The following is a 22,165-nucleotide window of genomic DNA, read 5'->3' on the forward strand; positions in this document are numbered from 1 at the left end:
CTGCTGCTTTTACTTTTATTCTATTTTATTCAAAGAGTTTTGGCAAGCAGCTGAGCGTGAAGCGGATTGTCTGGGAAAGAACTAACAAACCGCTGGATTTCTAAAGCTTTAAAAAACAGATTTGCACAAAAACTGCATTTCAATTAGTTATTACGAAATAAAGTTAGTCTTTGCCATGGCGCATACGAAATTAGTTGTAATGAATATAACTTGTGCCACCTTTTGCAGACAGCAGCTAATGGAAGCTGGCTATTAGTTTATAAATTACATAAACCTTTTGCTGCAGCATCGTTGTGAAATTTAAAAACGCATTTAGAATGAGAGCACATTTCACTTAGGTTTTTATGCATAGCGTTAAACAGCTTTAGACACTCAGCTCGGCTTCTTTTACTTTTTATATTGTATATATGTATCTCTCTTTTTTTTATATTCACATTCCAACTATCTCTTATTCTCTGTTCTGCTTCTTTTTCATTGCAGTTCCCTGGTGCACGGCGACGGCAACGGCAACGGCAAACAGCAAAACTAATTTATGGCATTAAAAATGCATATTTTCTAGCAGTGTGTTGCCAGTTTTTATCATTTGCCAACTGCAAAAGGCGCACGCCTGAAAGTGTGCACCACTTTCTCTCCTCTCGAGCGCGAGTGTGTGTGAGTGCAAGTGTACAAGTGTGCAAGTGTGCAAGTGTGTGCGTGAGTGTCTATGTCGGTGTCTATATCTGTGCTGTGCGTCCGCCTGTCCCTTTTTATTTCTCGGCAAAAGTGAAGTTTATGCGAGGCGAGAGCTGTGAGTAGCTCATGCAGCTAAAATTGGATTCGACTGGCACAAAGCAGCATTAGAGCAACTGAGCCTGAAAATTTACCCTCAACCGACCGACCGACCGCTGACTGACTGTGGCATCTTCGTCTCTCCCGCATCTTCGTCTCCATCCTAATCGTCGACGTCGTCGTCAGCAGCAGCATCATCATCATCAGCAGCAAGAGTAACGCATGATAACTCACTACTTTGGCCCTGGACTGGCAACGAAATGGCTTTCCTATGTGCACCGGTAAGTACAGATTACTCTCGTGTCATAAATAACCGAACAAGTGTGAGTTTTTAACAAAAACTCAAGAAATAAAGTTCACATCCTCATTGCTTGGCACAATTTAATGGCCACTTACAACAAGTTGGCAATTATATAGATACATTTATAGATGGGTGAATTTACATAAATTGACTAAGCTCGAATCGAAGAGTTGACAGTTGGCAACTGAAACTTATTATCGAAAAATCATCTTTACAAAATATTGCGTATACGTCGATGCGCGAATTTAATAAATGAAAAATGCTTTATGCTGTTATTATCTGTAAAGTTGCTCTACCGAATTTTTTTATTTATTTAGTTGCTGAAGCTAATAGCGCAAATTATAATAATCACCTCTTCAAAAAATTGCGTATACGTGGATAAATTTAGTAAATAAAGCTAAATAGTATTATTCATAATATGTTTAATATTATTATTTATTTAATCACCTGGTCCCTTAACATCGTGTCAACTGGCAACTGAATCATATTATATTCTTAAAATAAGAATTTAAGCCATACAGAATATAACGTATACGTCGGTGAAGAAACTGAATAAATAAATAATACTACTACAAACATTAATAATATTGTTATTTATTTATTGGCATTATTTCCAATACCAAATAAAAATAATAATATTTCTATTGCACTTGATATCATTATTTATTTACCAACTTTCTCCTCTAACGTTTCACGAATATTTTAACAGCTTGCTTATTTACTTATTTCCAACTTGACACCTTGTGACTTGTGACGTTTGTTGAAGCAGAAAGTCATCTCGATATTATACGATGTGCTTATGGCCATTATCGATGAAAATGTATGCGAGTTTGCTTGTTGTTTTTTGATCGTTCAACGGGGTCGTATGCGTGATATATTTGACATAAAACTCACGTTCGACGTTCGACCCCTTCGCTCTCTCTCTTTCCCCATCGCGTTGAGTGACAGCTTCGACAAGCACTCAAGTAATTTTAATAATGTGCAAAATGACAGCTCATTCTCGCTAAATGGCCAGCTGCTGGCGTTGAAAGCGATGCCCCACAACTTTTGCTGCAGTTGCACTCGATGCAGTGTTGCCTACTTTCAGGCGGCAGCTTAAAATTAATCATACGTCGCATGTGCTGCAGCGTAATGAGTGTGATTTTTAAAATACACTCTATATACATAAAAGTACATACATACATATACAATGTGCAGCCGCATGCTGACAAATAAACAGTGCTGATAATACGTGTAAACTTTACCCTCCAAAAAACAAGCAAAAATGATTATATTGACAACAAAGTGCTGTTGCTGCTGCTGCGTCCAGTGTGTTTGTTTGTGTATGAACAGCTGTCCACATTGCCAATACGTGGTGAGCTGAACAAAAAAAAGCCGAATGGCAGCCTGCTGCTAGGGACCCAAGCCAGAAACAGACGTCGACTGAGACCCAAACTCAGAGTTGAGGCTGAAGCTGAAGCGGGAGTCTGACCCAGAACCAATAGGATGACAATGACGGCGTCGATGTCGAAAAGCAATTCACTTTTGCCACGACAGCGACAGTCAGTGGAGCCAAGCCAAGCCAAGCCTTCATCTTTAGAGAGCTGTCTGTCTGACTGTGTCTCATCCTCATCCTCATTCTCATTCTCGTTCTCTCTCTCTCTGTGTGAGTGTTTCCATCTGTTTTGAGTGCTGATTGTCAAGTGTCGCCCACAGACACGTGCTTACATTGCCGGCGTTCTTTTGGTCCTCTTTTCTGGCACTTCCCTTTCTCTGTGCCCCCCATTCCCATCTCCTCCTTTCCTTTCCCTGCAACGTGCAATCAACGGTTGAGTTCAACTGCAAACTGTATTAAATTTATATGTGTATATGCTTTGGTCTGTACGGTCGAGTAGCATGCGTCGTTCTCTCTGGCTTAAGCCAACGCAATAATAAAGGATTTTGCGGTTTGGGATCCAACATGGCCGCAACAACAATGGCACATTCAAGTGCATTTGAGCAGCAATCATTTTTGTGGTTAACAAATACAAAAGCCTATTAATGAACACACTCACACACACACACACTCACACATACAATAACTAATAGACATGTGGTTGCATTCAATGCAGGTGCGCAGTTGTCTGTGTGCGGCTTTTGTTTCATTTAATCAACGGCATTTAGTTGACAAACGCTTAAGACAAAAGCCTCGTGAGTTGAGCGCACATTCGCAATTGAGTTTTGCGACAACATTCACTCACATTCATTGATTCACATTCGCACAGCTGAATGGCAGCGGTAAATGCAAATGCAAGCCCCAAGACAATACTCTGCTTTAGTATAACAAACACAAACACAAACTCAAACTCTAAACTCGCAAACTCGGAACAACTCACAAACTCGAACCCCAAAAACTAAAGCGGAACTCTCTCTGCTTTTGTTGCTGAGGAAGTGTTTGTGTGTGTGTGTGCGTGGTGGGGATGTTAGTTAATTGAATTTTAAATTATTCTTATCTCAAAAAATGGTTAGTTGCGCTCATGAATAAATCAGTTTTCAATTTTACTTGCTAATTTGATTGGAGACGGCGGCGGCAAGAGAAATAGAATTATGAAAAGAGTTCTTCACGGATTGCGAATGTCGGAATGGGGCAAGAAATAAATGAGAGAGTGCGAGTGCATTTGCTCAAGTTGTTAGACAAATCAAAAATTAAGCTAATAAAATGAACTGTCAGACGAAGGCGAGCGAAGTTAAGCAATGACTTGTGAAAAGTTAAAAACTCTGCAAGTTATGCATAGTAATTTGGCCAAACGAAGTAAAATCTTATTTATGCCACAACGCTGAAAGCTGGCCAAGAATTTCACAAACTGAGCAACGAGTTAAAGCAAGCAAGAGTTAACGAAATACTCTATTAGAAGGAACCTCAATTATAGCCATTTTAATGAAAGATATTTGGAAATTTAAATAAATACAATATGTTGTGGTTGCTGATGAGGAAAACTACAAATAATTTACAGCAAACTTAATAGAAAATAGATGTATACAGTTACAGCTAAGTGTAGAATAAATTTAATAATAACAGGTTTAATATAGAAAGCATTTAATGATGTGAAATAAATGCAGCATATTTATATCCACTACCCATAAGGTAGGATGGTGTTATAATTAACAAACTGATAAAAATTGTAAAAGTTATTAAAACAATATCATTTTATTCCGCGACTTAGATGCTTTGATTGAGAATTTGATATATTTCTTACTCTATTGTAAATTTGAAATTTAAAAGAATACCAAATATAGTATTCGGTATATTTTATTACTTTTTTGGTATATTAATATAGTAAATTTTGTATGAAAATTTGACATATTTCGTACTCTATTGTAAATTTTAAATTTAAAAATATACCAAATATAGTATTCGGTATATTTTAGTACTTTTTTGGTCTATCAATTTGGTAAATTTAGTATGACAATTTTATATTCTATGGTATATTTTGAATTTAATAGTATATAAATATACCGAATGTTACTTTCGGTATATTTTGGTATTCTTCAGCATATTAATTTGGTATATTTTATGAATAATACTTGACACGACTGAAACTTTCTTACTTGTTTTCTTCCCTATCTTAATAGAGAATATATTTAGACAGTTAAAGCTATGAATTATGACAGATTTAGTACACAGAGTATTTCATTAAATGAAAAACAAATGCAACATGTTTTGTGTGGTGTTCGTGCAACTATTTACCGACAGCATTCAATACGGAAAAATGTAATATCCGCGCATCTACCGTGAGCTATGCAAATACAAAAGCTTCAAATCGGGCATTGAGGGTCGATAATAGTGCATAGGGTCAACTCACACACACACACACGTACACACAACATTGTTTGAAAACGCATAAATCTAATATAAATAATACAAATAAGCAGATTGCAATGCCTAAAAGTATGCAATGAAATATGCGCCCCAGCTCAACTCAAGCACTCAACACACACACATCGAGAGAGACAGAGAGAGTGAGAGAGAGAGAGAGAGTGAGGCAAGCATTGAATGCATAATTTTCAATTATTAAAAACCAACAGAGGGCCAGTGGCAAGAAGCTGAAGGATACAGCTGAAGGAAGGTTGAAGGTGGGGGCTACTTTTCATAACTGCCAGAAGGGCAAAGGACGCATGCAGAGAACTTTTGTCAATGGCCAAGCCTCAAAGTCACACACACACACACGCACACTTGCAAATGACTTACTGCTCAATGCACTCACACACACACAGTGATGTGTAGTGCTTGCGTCATCAGCATCGTCGTCAGAGTTGAAGCTGGTGCCGTTGAGGCCTTGGCATGCAGTCAAAATGCAGCGCTGCCATTTTCCACAACTATTTTTCTATGTCAGCAGAGAGATAGAGTTTAGAGTCGAGTGAGGGAGCGTGCTTAGAGATCAGAAGCAGGGGAAGCCAGTCAGGCATGCGACATGCGGATGGATGCAGCTGCCCAGACTGGAAGCATCACACAGGCCATTGAATGTCTGTCATCAAGTTGCTGCATTTGCTGCCTCGCCCTCGAACCTCTTTTAACCAGCGTTCAACACTGATCCCCTTGATGCTTATGTTGCTGCTGCTGCTGTTGCAGAGGCAAAACAAACAAAAAACTTAACCTCAGCAGAAATTTAAGCAAATATTTGCATGCCACATGTGGAGATTGAGGCGACTCTTCACATCCGATGACAGTGGTGGCTCATGGGTCGGGTACTTGACTTCTATTTGGCCTACATGGTCTGTCTGTGGCTACTCCAACTGCTGCTGCTGCTGATGCTGTGGTTACTCTGCTCTCTACTCTGCTCTGCTGTCATTGATGCAATTGAAGCCGGAAGCAGTTGCAGTGTCAGCAAAAGCAAAAGAACTTAACCAGGTGACTGCGTTTCCTCCTTCGACGTTCGTCGTCCACTTGATGTTGTTGATGCATGCATGATTTTAATCTGTTAAATGCGCAAATGCTTAAATGCCATTGCGGACTTTTCAACCATCGGTTGCTGCAGCTAATGACGCGCAAAATGTTTACAAATCATTTTGTCAATAACGACAACTGCCAAGGGATATACACGCCTGATCCTTCCATAATTTGCCCACATTTCTTACAACATTCATCGACAGTCGGCCATGAAAAGGTCATTAGTGTGTGCGTGTGTGGGTGAGCGTATCGGTGTGTGTGTATGTGTGCCACAAATGACCATTCAATATGCCATAGAAAGACACACACACACACACACTCACACACATGAGAGACGCTTATAGCTAAAGCCAGCAGCCATAACAGCCACATGCTTTTTTCCACAACATTAACGCAAATTGCAAATAATAAAAATTCAAAATACCGAGCTGCACGTGTTGCTGTCGTCCTTGCTGTTGTTGTTATAGAGTATGTGTGTGTGTGTGTGCGTGTAAGGACTCAAGTGATGGCCTGCGGAATCCATAGCCAACCACAACAAGAACCTGACTACGGGCACATTTATCGCAGCTAGCGAGCAATTTTTTAAGCCTACCTAAAAGTTGTGTACGTGAAGGAAACGACAGAGAGAGAGAGAGAGAGAGAGAGAGAGAAAAGGAAAAGAAAAGCGTCGCTTGAAAGCAATGCAAATTGTGCCAACTTTGAAGAAAGGGTAAAAATAGAGATATCTTGATATTATCACACAATATTATTGGTATTGATATTGAATGAAATCAACTTTTATTACGACTCAGCGACATTCGTAGAAATGAAATCAAAGCTAATAATTGAGATACGATTTTGGGGCAAAAGTTTAGCTAAGATTGATTTGCCTATTAAATGAATTTAGTATGCAGAACTTCCAAGTGGAAAGTGGAAAGTGTACTTGCTATTTTCCATAAAATGATATCAGCCTGAGGGCATCCGAGTCTTGGCAATGTTTTCTTTCGTTTTCTCGCAAAGTTATCCTTGTGTTGCTGCTCAAGCGAATCAAAATGAAATCTATTTTATGCAAAGGCACGCAACGTGCCCGAGACCCAAGACCTGGACACACACACAAACACACACACACACTTACGTTCTCATCCCTCAAACGATTCCTGGAAATAAGCCAACACACATAAGGAAGAGCCACATATGCGGCTGCTTGCTTCACTGCTCCTGCGGCTTCCAATCCTTTGGCTCAGAGGGTGTGTTTGTGTGTGTGTCGATGCTAAAAGCTTTGCCTATGCACTCATGCATGCGTACCTTGCAGCTGCCACGACGGACTTAGCAGCAGCCTCCGACTCCAACTCCAACTCAGCTAGAGCCTTTACCTTTGCCTTTTGGACTCACAATTTATGTATGTGCGAAATATGGCGCCACAACAGCGTTTTACCTTTGGGCGCTTTTTGTGTTGTGCATGAGCTCGAAATATTAAAATGTTTGTCGTGTAACAACGCTCTTAACATCCATTGACATCTTTTACATTTCTTCATTTCACATCTTACAGCTGGCCACAGTAATGAAATGGCGACCAATGGTGATTTATCGATGATCTCGCCGCCAACGTCTTCCATTTCAAACGATCAAGATCCGTTTGGACAGCTGCCCCCGCTACCACCGCCGTTGCGTTCCACCCAAGTGCTTCAGCCATTGAGCGTATTTCCAGGTGCCCAGAAATTGAAAGAAATGCGAAACGCTTTCTGCTTTGTTTTTGCTCGTTTGTTTGTTTGTTTGTTGTTAGCTTCTTCTTTTTTGGTTTCCATTTCTCTTTTATTTTTGTTCGTTCTCTGTGTTTTTATACAATATAATCTCAATATATATATATATATAGCTTTCATTCGTATGCACACGTTTTTTATTCACATACGAGTGCGAGAAAAGAAATCATTTGATTTTTCAAGTATTTTATTGCCACTTGAATTGATGTGTAGATTGGATTTTTGATTTGTTTGCCAGCATAATTGCCGTTTGTATTTGAAGCCATTTGAACATCAATTTTTGTGTGTATTTTATTTTAGACTCCATCATTCAAATACAATCTACACTCTACACTCTCGACACTAGACTACACATTCACTCTGATTTACATTCTCCCCCCACCCACAAAAGTCACGCTCCCTTACTCACTCACACTCGCAGTAACATGCCGCAGAGTTACACGTATTTTTGTTACCTTTGTTTAGAATTTTCCAGCTGCGTTCGTCGCCGCACTCATTCAGTCAACCAATCAATCAATCGAATTCCCCTTCAAAAACAAAATAACAAAACCCCAAAACAAAAAAACAGAAAAAAAAAGAGAAATACACAACCAATCAGTCAAACAGTCGTCCATTAATTAAATGTCGCTCTCAATGTCCTCTATCTGCTCTCTCTCTGCTTGCTCTTTTTAACTAAAACAAAAATCAACAACTTTTTGTTTTTTTCATTTGTAAATTTCCCAAAAGTTAAAGTTGCATTTTGACGCTGCTGCCGTGTGTGTTTTTTGGAAATGTTTATTAGAAAAACACGACAAAAAAAACAAAATTTTTGTATTTCGCAGCTGCTTTGTAAACATTTTTTGAACGTTTGCCAGCCGTTTGCTCATTCCACTTCACCTATCTTTGTGAAACCCCCTCCCCCCTAAAAAACTGTCAAAACAAACAAAAACAAAATGCTAACAAACTACAACAATTTTGTGCTCTCTTCTTCTATTTTTTCCCCTCGGACAAAACAACAAATGATTTTCATTATGATAATGATGATATGAAATCTTGACAAAATACTTAAAAATTATATTGAATAATATGCTTTTATGCGTTACTAATTTCATGTAGAGTGAGTATAAAAAACAATCAACAATAACAACAACAAGAACATCTTAAGCAAATAGGACGAAACACGAGCTTCCATTGGAGTACTTTTTAAGTTAAATAATAATATTAAACAAACAAAAATATCTGTTGTCCAAGTAATTTTTGTTGTGCAAAACTTTGTTGCGCACAGCTGTGGCTTACTTTTATTTTATTTTTGTATTTAGTTTAAATGCATTTAAGTGATTTTCTTTATGTGTTTTTTAAGTAAGGTTATAATTTTGAGCCAGTGTTTAAAGCAAAATATATACAAAGATAAATCCTTATGAGCCTGCTCGTTATTCTTTGCCGTGTTCAGTGTCCAATTTGAGCGAAGATTCTTACGATTATGTTTTTGGTGGTCGACGTAAGACTCCGCCCACAACAACGACAACACAACTCAAGCTGACCTCGCCGCCAGTTCGCTTGCGACCCGAAGGTGAGTGATTAAAATAATATTATATATTAGTTAATATTATTATGTGTTGACTTGTGACTTGCAGACGCCTATCGAGGTGAGAATATAAACAACGGACGTTTCTATCGCCATTCCTTCAGCTATGCCCCAAAACGTCAACGCCACTCGAGTCGTGATGATCGTGACCGCGAGTCAAGATTAAGATGTCATGGCGAGGATGAGGCCACTTTGCGCCAATTGCTGCTCGAGTATGTTCCATTATCTAGTCTACTCAATACTCAATTCATTTCGGTTGAGTTCAGTTCAGTTCAGTTATTCGAGTTTGATTTGTATTCAACATTTTCCACTCCGGTCGGCTCGTTGTGTTAATGCAAATGAAATGAACACATAATGAACCAAACAATCGTGGAATGCCTCATTATGCGTCATTTAATTTGCATGCCACAGAATATCCGCCATAAAGTATTAGCATTTAGTTAGACAAATAAACAACCAACAACAATTGCATATTTACTATACACTCACACACTCTCTGGTAGTTCTTAATTTATAAATTACAATAAGCACGAACAAATCTATAATTTAATTTCGAATTTAATTTTTGTTTATGTATTCGACCCTAAAACTTTGGCCTTTTTAATTGATGGTGCAAATACAAATAAACGTGATGCAAAACAACTTTTACAATTATTTCGTTTCGTTTTAGTTTTCGTTTAATAACTATTTATGTGTGCGCAAAAAATATATTCTACAAATAATTCTATTCCCCCCTCCATAAACAGATTTACGCAAATTATGTTCGCGTGTCCTTAAAATGTCAATTATTCATTGAGGGCATCTGTGTTGTGTTGTTTTTGTTGCGCAACCCCCCCAAACAAAACAAAAAATACTTAAAATTATTAAACAAAATATAAACAACAACTGCGGGCACATGCGACATTCACCAAAGGTCGGGTTAAGAAATTTGCTGAAAACATTAAAGAAATACTTCAACAAATGAATATATATTAATTAAGCAAAACGTATTTTAATGCATAACTAAAAAAGAGAGAAAGAGAAAGAAAGAAAGAAAAAGAGAGAGAGAAATATTTATCAAATAAACGGCGGAGTGTGAACACAAAAAAGAGCCAACAAAATGATGGGCACAATGCCACCCAGGTACATATACAAAAGCATTCCCAACTATTAAAATTAATTTTAATAATAACAAAGCATAGCAATAATTAACAACTCGAACATTACGCATACGCCATGTATTCATTTCACTTCTCGTTCTCGTTTTTTTGGTCTTTTGTGTATAATTTGTTTATTTTCCACAATGCAAATATTTTAAATTAATGCAAACATATTATAAACGTTCTCATTGTCGTTTTTTTCTTTTATTCTTTCACATGCGTGTGTCTGTGTGTGTGTGAGTGTATGTATTCATGTATTCATGTGCGTGTGTGTGAGTGTGTAATGTTAAGTGTAACGGGCTAGGCATTTCATAATTTTGTATGAGTTTTAATTAAAAATGGTTAATTAGCTTGATTCGTTTCGTTTCGTTGCTTTGTTGCATTGACACGCGCTGTAAAAAAAACGTTACACATTGATTTCATAATGCAAATAAATGAATTGAGTTAAATTGTGTAAAGTTGTGCATATTATATACACCGACTGTCTCTGTCATCATCATTGTATAAAACTCATTTAAATTCCATGTCAATCTTCAATCAATTGAGCATAAAAATCATCTGCATATGTGACAATGCAAAATCCGAAATCCGAAATCCAAAATCCGAATCCGAAATCGGAAAGAAAGAGCTGCTCTCTTTAAAATTCAATCATACACGTATTTCAATTGAATTAATTTTGATTTTATGCAGCACCAATCAAAATCAGCTTCATCATTCAGATGTCACTTTGTAGATAGATAACAATTCAAAATTCCAATTCCCATCTCGATTGTGGATTGTTTAATACACGTTTTCAATTTCAAAACATAACTTTGTTCTTTGTTCCCTGCCACCAATCATCAATCGACAACTTGAACAACAACAATAAAAATATTAACCACAACAACTATAACAACAACTGCAAAACAACAATCAAAAGAAGCCACACCCAAAGTGGTTTGGTATTCACGCCACTCAATGAGTATGCAATTTCCATAAGATACTTCTTCACTTACTTGCTACATTGCTACTTTACATACTTACTTATCTATCTATCTATCTACCATATCTATATATCAATCAATATATCAACTCTCTTTTCTCTATTGTAACATAAGTCACCCACTCTCCTCCCTTCTTTACACTCTCCACTTTGCACTCATGTTTGGCACTTCATTGACCATCAAATTGATTTGTTAATTATTTAGAATATTTGCTCAAAACCGAATAATAAATTTCCTGTTACCGCCCCCGAAATTGCATGTAAGCCAATTAAAATTCAATTAATGTGCCCGAAATTTAATTTAGTTGTTTAATTGTAATAATTGTGGCAACCAATTCAGAGTGAGAGCGAGAGCGAGAGCGAGAGAGTGTGTTGCGAAATAGTTTAAAGTATGTTTTTGGGCTGTCACTCTCTTCCCTTTAACTACTCCTCCTTCTCCCCCACCAACCATAAACCAGCATACAACACCACATCACACCACTGCATCGCTCTTTAACCACTCAGTTCATGCGTTTTGTAGAGCACTCGAGAGCAGCCACAACAATCTGTGAACTGAAGCCTCTGCTGCTCTTATTGTGTGTGACTGTGAGTGTGTCTATCTGTCTGTGTGTGTGAGTGTGTGTGTGTACTATGTTCTTTATGACATGCCGAAAAGTGTTCGAGTGCCATTAAGTCGCTGTACACACTTCAAAGCACAACCACGCACACACACACACACACACACACACACACACACACAGAGACAGGCTTACACTCAGCTGCAATAACATGAACTGCTCGGCCAGGCAGTCAATCAGCATTGGCCACTCAACACATTCAGTTGTCGACCCTCTCCCCTCTCGCACTTTGCATGTCATCAAAGCCATAATTAGCTTGCCACCTTCCACAATCTCGTGCGTTATCTTCATCTCTCTTTTAAACCACAACAAAAAAAGAAAAGAAAAAGAAGAGGGAGAGGGAGGAACCTCAACAACCCATCAGTCAAAAGTCACACAATATTTTCAGGTTTATCATTTCCACTTTCCATTTTGATTTTGATTTTGATTTTGATTACTACAATCGTCCATCTTGCTAAAAATACTCGTACGTATACGTAATTTACATTTTGATTTTCACCAATTGGCGGAATGGTCCTCTCACCAAACCAATCAAAAAACCAAAACCAACAACAACAACAACAACAAAAATGAAAATTGTTTACAAACAACAATCGAAACATTTGTTGCTAATTTGTTATCTATTCACTTCACATTGAACGTGTGCCATGGAAATTGTTGCATTATATTTTGTAATTGAACACGTAATTGTAATTGTATATCTCATCTGTTCTTGTCTCATTTTACGTTCTGCTTGGCATAACATAAAAAGATGAAAAACCAAAACCGAATATAAATCAAATTTCAAAACTACAAATAAAACGTCAATTCATGCAAATTATTACAAAAATAAATACCACAAAGAATGAGAGAGAGAAAAAAACTTTAATGAAACCGAGAAAACCGAAAATTCAACGAAACAAAACTTTTACAAAAATAATAACGATAATAACGACAACAAAAAAAAAACGAATGCAAAAAAAATTGTGTACATTTGGTGAATGTCCCAATGCCATGCCAATTGGTTTTAACAAAACTTTGATCTGATAAAATGTGTATTATACTTGTTATGAGATGAGTTTTTAATTTCACTTTTTTTCCGTACTCGTATTTTTGTTAAGCTTGAAAATATTGTGTAAGTAGACTGTGATGCGGTTGAGCTTTTTAATTAAATCAAGCCGCAAATACAATGAATACTCTTGCATTGCTGAGCTCTCGCTCTGAGAAAGACAAATATGCAGTGGAAGTCTTTCGCTTTGACATCCAGCTGTGAGTGGGTGAGTGAGTGTTCAGCATAATCTCCTTTTTGCCGAGTTACAGTTGCCATGTTTCCCGAAATTAAGTGGCACTCCCTCGTACCCTGTCAAAATGCACAAAATACTCAAATGTATAATAATATTTTATACATGCAGGCGCAATCCGGAGTCCGGACAAAGGAGCTGCACGTACATGCGAAGCGAGCGAGCGAGTAGAACGAGTATATGCGAAAGCATTAAATGAATACAAAAGACTGCAGTAGCTATGGCTGTTGGAGCATTGCAATGCGCTGGCTGAAATTGGCAGAAATTTTATTAAATGCTCACGTATACAAATCCGTTACACAAAACCGAAAATTCCTGCAGCTGACAGACGAACATACACACATACACATACTTGAAGGTATTGAAATACAGATGCAGATACAGATACAAATGCAACTACAGATAGAGATGCAGTTATAGAGAGACGGAGACACGCGCCCAAAAGTGCTCGTATTCATACACAGAGGATAGATAGGGATACCAGATAGCAGATATATACGACGAGATACACCGACTATGCATCCCAATACATATGCGCATACAAACAACAATTGTTTTCATGAAGAGAACAATAACTTACACAGGATGCGCCTCGTTCTGGTTCTGAGTTCTGGGTTCTGTTCGCTCGTTGCTGATGTATGCATAAAATAATCCTTTTATGCTCAGCACAACAATGTCCGTGAAATGCAAAACAATAACAATAATAACAACAACAATGACAACATGTTGCGAATAACTCGCTGACTCTCCCCCTCTCCTCCTCTCCACTGCCTGCAGCCTGCATAGGCGTATTAACATAATGCGCAGCCAACTCAAGTGTATGCGAAAGGGGGCAACGCTAGGGGATTTGCAAGGGGCATGCGGCCTACGTGTCGTATGCGCATTGTGTGTGCGACGTCAGTTATCGCCTCCCCCTCCTCCCCCGTAAAACATTCTCTAACAATTTCCCTATAGAGCATGTGCAACTGTCGCCTATAACTTTTGCCTCGTTCTCGTTGTCGTTGTCGTTGTTGTTTTGTTTGTTATTCCCGCTGCTGTTTGATTTTGGGCGCCACTCGCGCGTTTTGTTTGCTCAACCAACAAAAAGCACTTCTCACTTTCAGTCATAGATACTAGGTACTATGTACATATAGTGCTTTTTGGAAGAAGGAGGACAACGGGGAGGGGGGCAACTCACTGTCCTGCCAAGGCAAATGCAAACACACCAACACACACCAACACACACATAACACTCATACCGAGAGAACGTGGGCGTTTATTTGTTTTTGATGTCGTTGCATGTTGATGAAAATGTAAATTTTATGCATTCCGTAAAGACTCAAAAGTCGAATCTAAGCCGGTCACAACACAAGTGATTACTACTCGTACTATACGCTAACTCTCGCATCTACGACAAACAGAATTTACAGCTTTCTTTACGAATTCCGAATTGCAATTCGGCATCGAGAAAGAAACTCTTTTATAGCATACTTTTTGGGGCTGCATCAGTTATTCCCGTTTTATGTCCAACAGATATGTAAATATATTTTAATCTTAACACACATTTGTGTGATCTTAATTGGATTGCACAAATGGCAATAAATTGCAAAAACTATCAGCAAATAGATGCAAGAGTATTTATGTCTCGGTGTGCCGGCAAAGATCATTTATCCTTTTCATTTGTGGGCTGCTGCTACATTACTCTTGCCTTAACCTTAACGAAAAATGCCAACAATTTACTTTAACTTACTTTTTATGTACTTAGTGGCTTGGCTCTTCCGTTGTGGCACCACAACAGTTACAGTAACAACGACAACATCAAGAACTAAAACACAAATCCTTTCGTTTACTTCAAGCTTTTGCCTGCTTTATTGTTGCCTGTATTTGTATCTGTGTGTGTGTAAGTTCTTTTCAGTTTCAGTGCTTGCTTTCTCTGATTTCTCTGTGTGTGTTTCTGCGTTTTTCGTATTTTGTATTTTGAGTTTTAGTTGCAGCCCAAAAGCCATAAAATTTATGTTGCTTCATTCCTCAATAATTGCATAGCTCGGTAAATTTTAATGCAAGCGGTCATAAATAATTTCGTTTTGTGCTCCACAAAATAAATTACGTTGATACGCTAAATAACTACGTAGTCTGTAGACGTACTCTATATAGTATATACATAAATTTACTCTACGTATACGTAATAAATGCCAGCAAGGCATTTGCCAGCCATATCGTACAACTAAAGTGCATTTTTGCTTGATATTTTCTTTAACTGTAACAAAACCCCGTAAACAAATACGTATACGAATGCAATACTGCAACTGCAAATGTCTTGGGGGCACTTTGCGTGACTTGGTGTTGGCACGTGACGTCACGCAACGTCTTCGTCTTCTTCTTGGTCTTGGGAATTGAATTGTATGCATTGCACGCATATGACCCGCACTCGGCCACGGCCACGCCCACTGCGCCAAACCGTGTATGAATACGCCCCTCGTTTTGATGGCGGAATATGTAATTGCAACTTCAACTGTAGTTTGCAAAAGCAAGTTAGCGTGATGAGCATGAATCTATCAGCGAAACTCGATGAGCTGCAGCGAGGCGATCGACACCTGGAGACGACAGTCGCCTTGTGCGAAATCCGGACACAGCTGCAGGAGCTGACCAAGTCCGTGGAGAGCTGCCAGAGCGAAGTATCTGAGGTGAGTAGCGTCTAACATCTGCAAAATATAATTAACACGCCGCAGCACAGCCTCTAATTGGATTCAATTATCAATTCTCTCTTTGAGCTTAGGTCAAACGTGACATGGTGGCTATCAAACATGAACTGGACACTGTGCAGCAGGTGAAGGAGGAGATTGAAGAGCTGCGCGAATATGTCGACAGACTGGAGGAGCACACACACAGACGGAAGCTAAGACTTTTAGAACAAGTTTGTAGCTTAAATTATTTGCCATGTTGTGTAATTAAATACTTGAATTTCATTTCTATTCATGTACAAAACCAAACCAAACCAAAAACACCCAAAATACACACACACACACGATACAAACTCACACACACACACACACAACCGAACAATACCGAACACACTCGACAAGTTGTGCTCATGATGGAATAATATCCGTGTATATATTTATATATACTTTTGCATGGGTGCAACTTTCGAATACCCAACCACATACACAGACGGCTTTGAAATTCACACAATTAAAACGATACTTTATGATTTTTGTTACTCTTGCGTTGTGTTCCTTAATCAAATTATGTAATAAATATATTCGAGAACTACTTTTTCGACTTTTTGTGTTTATTCTATTTGGTTGCCACCACAAGTTTCAGTTTGCCACACAAAGTTCAGAGTGTTTTGTTTTGTTTTACTTTTAATTTAGATTTAGAAATAATGAAATTAAGTAGCTAATTGGCCTCATCTCTCAACTGTACTTGTATAATATGAATAGTATTTTATTTCTGCTGCACACTCGTTTGCAAAGCGTTTGAAGAACCCGCACAAACCCAACCCGAATCATCCCGAATCCCGTCCCATTATCTGTGAACAATTCAAGAGTATTATTAACTTTCTCCCCAATTCTATTGCACACGTTTTACAGGGTCTGACCTTCTTTCTCACCTACTCCATATTCTCGGCGGTGCTGGGCATGCTGCAGTTTGGCTACAACACTGGAGTCATCAATGCGCCCGAGAAGAATATTGAGAACTTCATGAAGGATGTATACAAGGATCGCTATGGCGAGGACATTAGCGAAGAGTTCATTCAGCAGCTCTACTCGGTGGCAGTCTCCATATTCGCCATCGGCGGTATGCTCGGCGGTTTCAGCGGTGGCTGGATGGCCAATCGCTTTGGCAGGTTCGTAGTTTAAAATATCGAATTAATACTATTATTAAATTTTATTGATTTTCATCAATTTGCTTAACATTTGGTTAAGGCAACTAAAGAATTTTGATTGCATTTTAATTGCACAATTTGAAGTGTTTCTTTATCTTAATTATTATTTCAATTATTTAAGTTAAATTGCCTTATTTTATATGTTTCTTTGTCTTAATTATATTATCAATTATTTTCATATATAATGTGCAATTAAAAGTGATAAATTAGTTAACATTTGCTATATTAAATAATCTGATTTCTCAAATTAATTTTAAAATGTCTCTTTAACATTTATGATTGTTAACTGTCAACAGAAGATTTTATACTTTAATTAAATGTAAATTTCATTGTATATTTCTTTAATTATATACAAATTTGATTGCCATTTTCTTTTATCATTGCTCAACTAAAATATTTTCAAATTTCGATTTTGTACTTACAGAAAAGGCGGTCTATTGTTGAACAATGTGCTTGGTATTTCGGGCGCTTGTTTGATGGGTTTTACCAAAGTTAGTCATTCCTATGAAATGTTATTCCTTGGCCGATTTATAATTGGTGTTAATTGCGGTACAGTAAACTCTCTTTTAAACGCTAAACCATGTATTTAATGTGAAATAATATTCCCTAAAACAGGTCTCAATACATCGTTGGTGCCAATGTACATCTCTGAAATAGCGCCACTGAATCTACGCGGTGGCTTAGGTACTGTTAATCAATTGGCTGTGACTGTAGGTTTACTATTATCCCAGGTGCTGGGCATTGAACAAATCTTAGGCACTAATGAGGGCTGGCCCATACTCCTGGGTCTGGCCATCTGTCCAGCAATATTGCAATTAATATTACTGCCAGTTTGTCCCGAATCACCCAGATATTTGCTCATCACCAAACAATGGGAGGAGGAGGCGCGTAAAGGTAAAGATTGTAATTTCTAAAATGCGGTATTATTTTAATACTATGTGTGAAATATATTATAATTTAAATACTATTTACAAAATGTGGTATTTTAATAATTTGTTGTATTAAGTTAATACTCTTTGAATAGCGTGGTTTGATTATAATATTAATTATTTAATACGGTATTATTAAAATACTATTTATAAAATGTGGTATCTTAATATTATTTTAAAAGTGGTATTATTTAAAAACTATTTCTAAAACGTGGTATTATTCTAATATTATTTATGAAATATGGTAATCTTTAAATACTATTTTCGAAAAGTGATATTTTAATACTATTTAAAAAATGTGGTATTATTTTAATACTATTTGTACAACGTGGTATTTTCTAACACTATTTTAAAAACGTATTTAGTATTATTATGCCTAACACTATTTTAAAAACGTATTTTAGTATTATTTATAAATGTGGTATTATTTTGATGCAATTTAAAAAAAATTTTTAATACTATTCATAAAATTTGGTAATTTTTAGATACTATTTTTAAAACGTGATATTTTAATAATATTTAAAAAATGCGGTACTATTTTAATGCTATTAATAACAAATGGTATTACTTAAATACTATTTACAAAACGTGGTATTTGTATACCATTTAAAAAATGTGGTAATATTTGAATACCATTTATAAAATGTGATATTATTTAGGTATTATTTCAATGCTATTTAAAAATATGGTATTATCTTAATACTATTTATAAAATGTGGTATTTTTAAAATACTATTTTCACTTTGCAGCACTGCGTCGTATTATTTATTAAATATGGCTATCTGTAAATACTGTTTTCAAAAAGTGATATTTTAATACCTTTTAAAAATGTGGTATTATTTTAATACTAGTTATACAACGTTGTATTTTTCCAACACTATTTAAAATACGTATTATAGTATTATTTATAAATGTAGTATTATTTTAATACTATTTAAAAATATGGTATTATTTTAGTACAGTTTATAAAATATGGTATTTTTAAAATACTATTTTCACTTTTCAGCACTGCGTCGCCTGCGCGCCTCCGGCTCGGTGGATGAGGACATTGAAGAAATGCGCGCCGAGGAGCGTGCTCAGCAGTCCGAGAGCCATATATCGACCATGGAGCTCATTTGTTCGCCCACGTTGCGTCCGCCATTGATCATTGGCATTGTGATGCAGCTGAGTCAACAGTTTAGCGGTATCAACGCCGTCTTCTACTACTCCACATCGCTCTTCATGAGCTCCGGACTGACTGAGGAGAGCGCCAAGTTTGCCACGATAGGCATTGGCGCAATTATGGTAGACTAATCGATGAAGCTTTTATATTAAATTGTTATTTAATGCATTTCATATTCTGTTGACAGGTTGTAATGACTTTGGTCTCCATTCCGTTGATGGATCGCACAGGTCGTCGAACACTGCATCTTTATGGATTGGGCGGCATGTTCATCTTCTCCATCTTCATAACGATTTCGTTCCTGATCAAGGCAAGTACAGGGGTTGCCAGTATTGTGATTAGCTTTTCGATAGATATTCTCCGATATCTCAAGAAGCGTCTGCCTGCATTTTTGAGTTCTCAATATTATTTTGTGTGGCCTTTGCATACGATTTTTTGGGCCAATTGCATTTGATTTTGGTAATCATTTTTAGACGCTGAATAAAATACATTTATCTATAGAATATTTTTTGCAAACTAATGCTAAGCCGTATCTCTAATGTATGCGTGTGTTTATAAATATTTAAATATTGACATACATATTTTATGCATGAAGTTGTGTAGACCCCCAAATGAGCTTTTTCCCTCTCTCTCAATGTGAAACCGAAAAAAATGAAGAAAAACTGTAACATGGCATGACAGTTGTCCCGCGCGTATTTCTATAAATTATTGATGTGAGATATGTGTATATTTGAATTTATAACAAGTTGAATTTATAGCTGAGCCTGTGCCAGCAATCAATTCACTCATGCCCCTCTTTACTCTCCGCTATCGCATCGTGTGTCGTATTGCATTTATGTGTGTTTAAATTAGTACTACTTTGTTATTTATAGGCCAGCGCTAAGCTACTGAATTTATTAATTTTTTTACATACATTTTTTTTAAATATGTTTAAAGCGCTGCACATCAAATAATATCAATGCATGCACTGCACTTAGCAGAGGCTTTTAAAGCTCGTTTAAGTTTACGTAGTTTAAGTGCTTAAATTATTCTAGTCTATTTTTACATACTATGATATTTTTAATACAATTCTATAGTAGCTTGTTGCCCGTTTTTTGCACTCTACTCAGCTTTTGAAACTCTAGTTGCTTTTATTTGTGTTGTGCTTAGGTTAAGTGATTGCATAAATGAGCTGAAATTTATTTTATTTGACCAACATTTCAAGCTGTCTTTGCCATAACTGAAAACAAAGACTTCGCTTTAAATGGACCGAGTTTAAGCCGCAGCTCATTTGTGCAATTTTCCCAACCCCCACTTAAAAGCTATTCTCGACTTGGCAGGCTTTTGCCCCCACACACAAACACACACACAAGAACACACACCAATCTTTTAACGAATTTGCAAAAAAAAAACTTTATTTCAAATTCCCCTTTTTCATTTTATTTTCATAAACGTAATTGGGCTACTTAATGCTAAATCTAAATTTAAAGTATAACGACACAGTTCCAAATGCAAATACAATTCACACGAATTTGCAAAAAAAAAAACAAAAGTTTTCCGGGCACCAAATGCAAACAGTTCTCACACACAGCTAAGAGCAAAGAGCAAAAAACACGAGCCAGTGTTGGAAACTGTACAAAAGCTGTTGCTAAATTTGAAACTAGAGCAGAACACGCGCTGAAATAAGCTTTGGAAGCCACTTCCACAACACAAAACTAAAACTAAAACTCACAAGAACACAATGTGAAAACTGTGTCAACACGCCGCTTTGTTTATTCAGATTAATCTATTAATTAGACTTTAAATTAATCTTAATTTATATTATTTTATTTAACTAAGATATACTACTAGTATTTTCTGCTACTATTTTAAGCATTCTCCAAACAATCAAAAAGGTTACAGCAAAAGATCAAAAAACTCAAGTGACAGTTTGTTTTGTGCAAAGTGCAGCGACGAGAGCAAAAATGGTAACCGATTCAACTCTTTGAGAACCAAGATCAAGCTAACTTTTAACTTAAAACTAAGTCTATGCTGGAGATATAAGCTCAAGACTCATGCATAAAAGTGAACAGTTGAGGGTTTAACTTACTTTTACTTTCGATTTATACCTTTAATTATTATACTATGCGATGACAGCTCCTTGATTTGTTTTGGTTTACAATCGACGAACAGTTCGTTAAACGAAAATCCAAAAGAAAAACGTAAACGTAAAAAGAAAAGCCTACAAATCATCGAGAATGCGAGTACTATGCATTTTGTATAGGAGTTTTTTGGTTATGTGCAGGAAATGATCGACTGGATGTCATATCTCTCGGTGGTGGCCACCCTCGGCTTTGTCGTCTTCTTCGCCGTGGGACCCGGCTCCATTCCTTGGATGATCACCGCGGAACTCTTCTCGCAGGGACCGCGGCCCAGTGCCATGGCCATTGCAGTGCTGGTCAATTGGATGGCCAACTTTGTGGTCGGCATTGGTTTCCCCAGCATGAAGGTTAATCTTGATTGAATATCTTTAATTACTTGTTATTATATTGATATACTTTCTTACAGACCGCACTGGAGAACTACACTTTCTTGCCATTTAGCGTATTCTTAGCCATATTTTGGATATTCACATACAAGAAGGTTCCTGAGACCAAAAACAAAACCTTTGAAGAGATCTTGGCTCTCTTCCGTCACAACAACGGCAGGTATGTTTCTTAGATCCCATTCGTATGCGCTCTAGGCTCTATGCACACAGCTCATTTGCAAATCTGATAACTAGTTCTCAACTCATCCCATTCCCAAAACCAGAACCAGAACCACAAAAAAAAACACTCCTCAGAGCAGCTCATACTCTTCTTCTTATAATGTATAACTAACGTAAACATGAAACTCGAAACGAACCCAAAACAAAACCAAGAAAAAAAAAAACTGTCACTTTCTTTCTTAATT

The 22,165-nt window shown here is 37.1% G+C and overlaps 1 protein-coding gene across 1 annotated transcript in view; it reads left to right on the forward strand.

The window, feature by feature from the left end:
- LOC132788503 (glucose transporter type 1) overlaps positions 1–22,165 on the forward strand; it is a 92,778-nt gene that overhangs the window by 60,459 nt on the left and 10,154 nt on the right. Inside the window, 14 exon segments of the mRNA XM_060795955.1 lie at positions 481–1,049; positions 7,504–7,662; positions 9,144–9,263; positions 9,328–9,490; positions 11,337–11,378; positions 15,794–15,959; positions 16,052–16,189; positions 16,869–17,125; positions 17,589–17,713; positions 17,780–18,058; positions 19,100–19,377; positions 19,443–19,565; positions 21,498–21,722; positions 21,782–21,921. Of these exon segments, the coding sequence (XP_060651938.1) occupies positions 1,040–1,049; positions 7,504–7,662; positions 9,144–9,263; positions 9,328–9,490; positions 11,337–11,378; positions 15,794–15,959; positions 16,052–16,189; positions 16,869–17,125; positions 17,589–17,713; positions 17,780–18,058; positions 19,100–19,377; positions 19,443–19,565; positions 21,498–21,722; positions 21,782–21,921 (2,225 nt within the window). The 5' untranslated portion in view covers positions 481–1,039.

This window comes from Drosophila nasuta, chromosome 3 (genome assembly GCF_023558535.2).
Source record: "Drosophila nasuta strain 15112-1781.00 chromosome 3, ASM2355853v1, whole genome shotgun sequence".
NCBI classification, from domain to species: domain Eukaryota; kingdom Metazoa; phylum Arthropoda; class Insecta; order Diptera; family Drosophilidae; genus Drosophila; species Drosophila nasuta.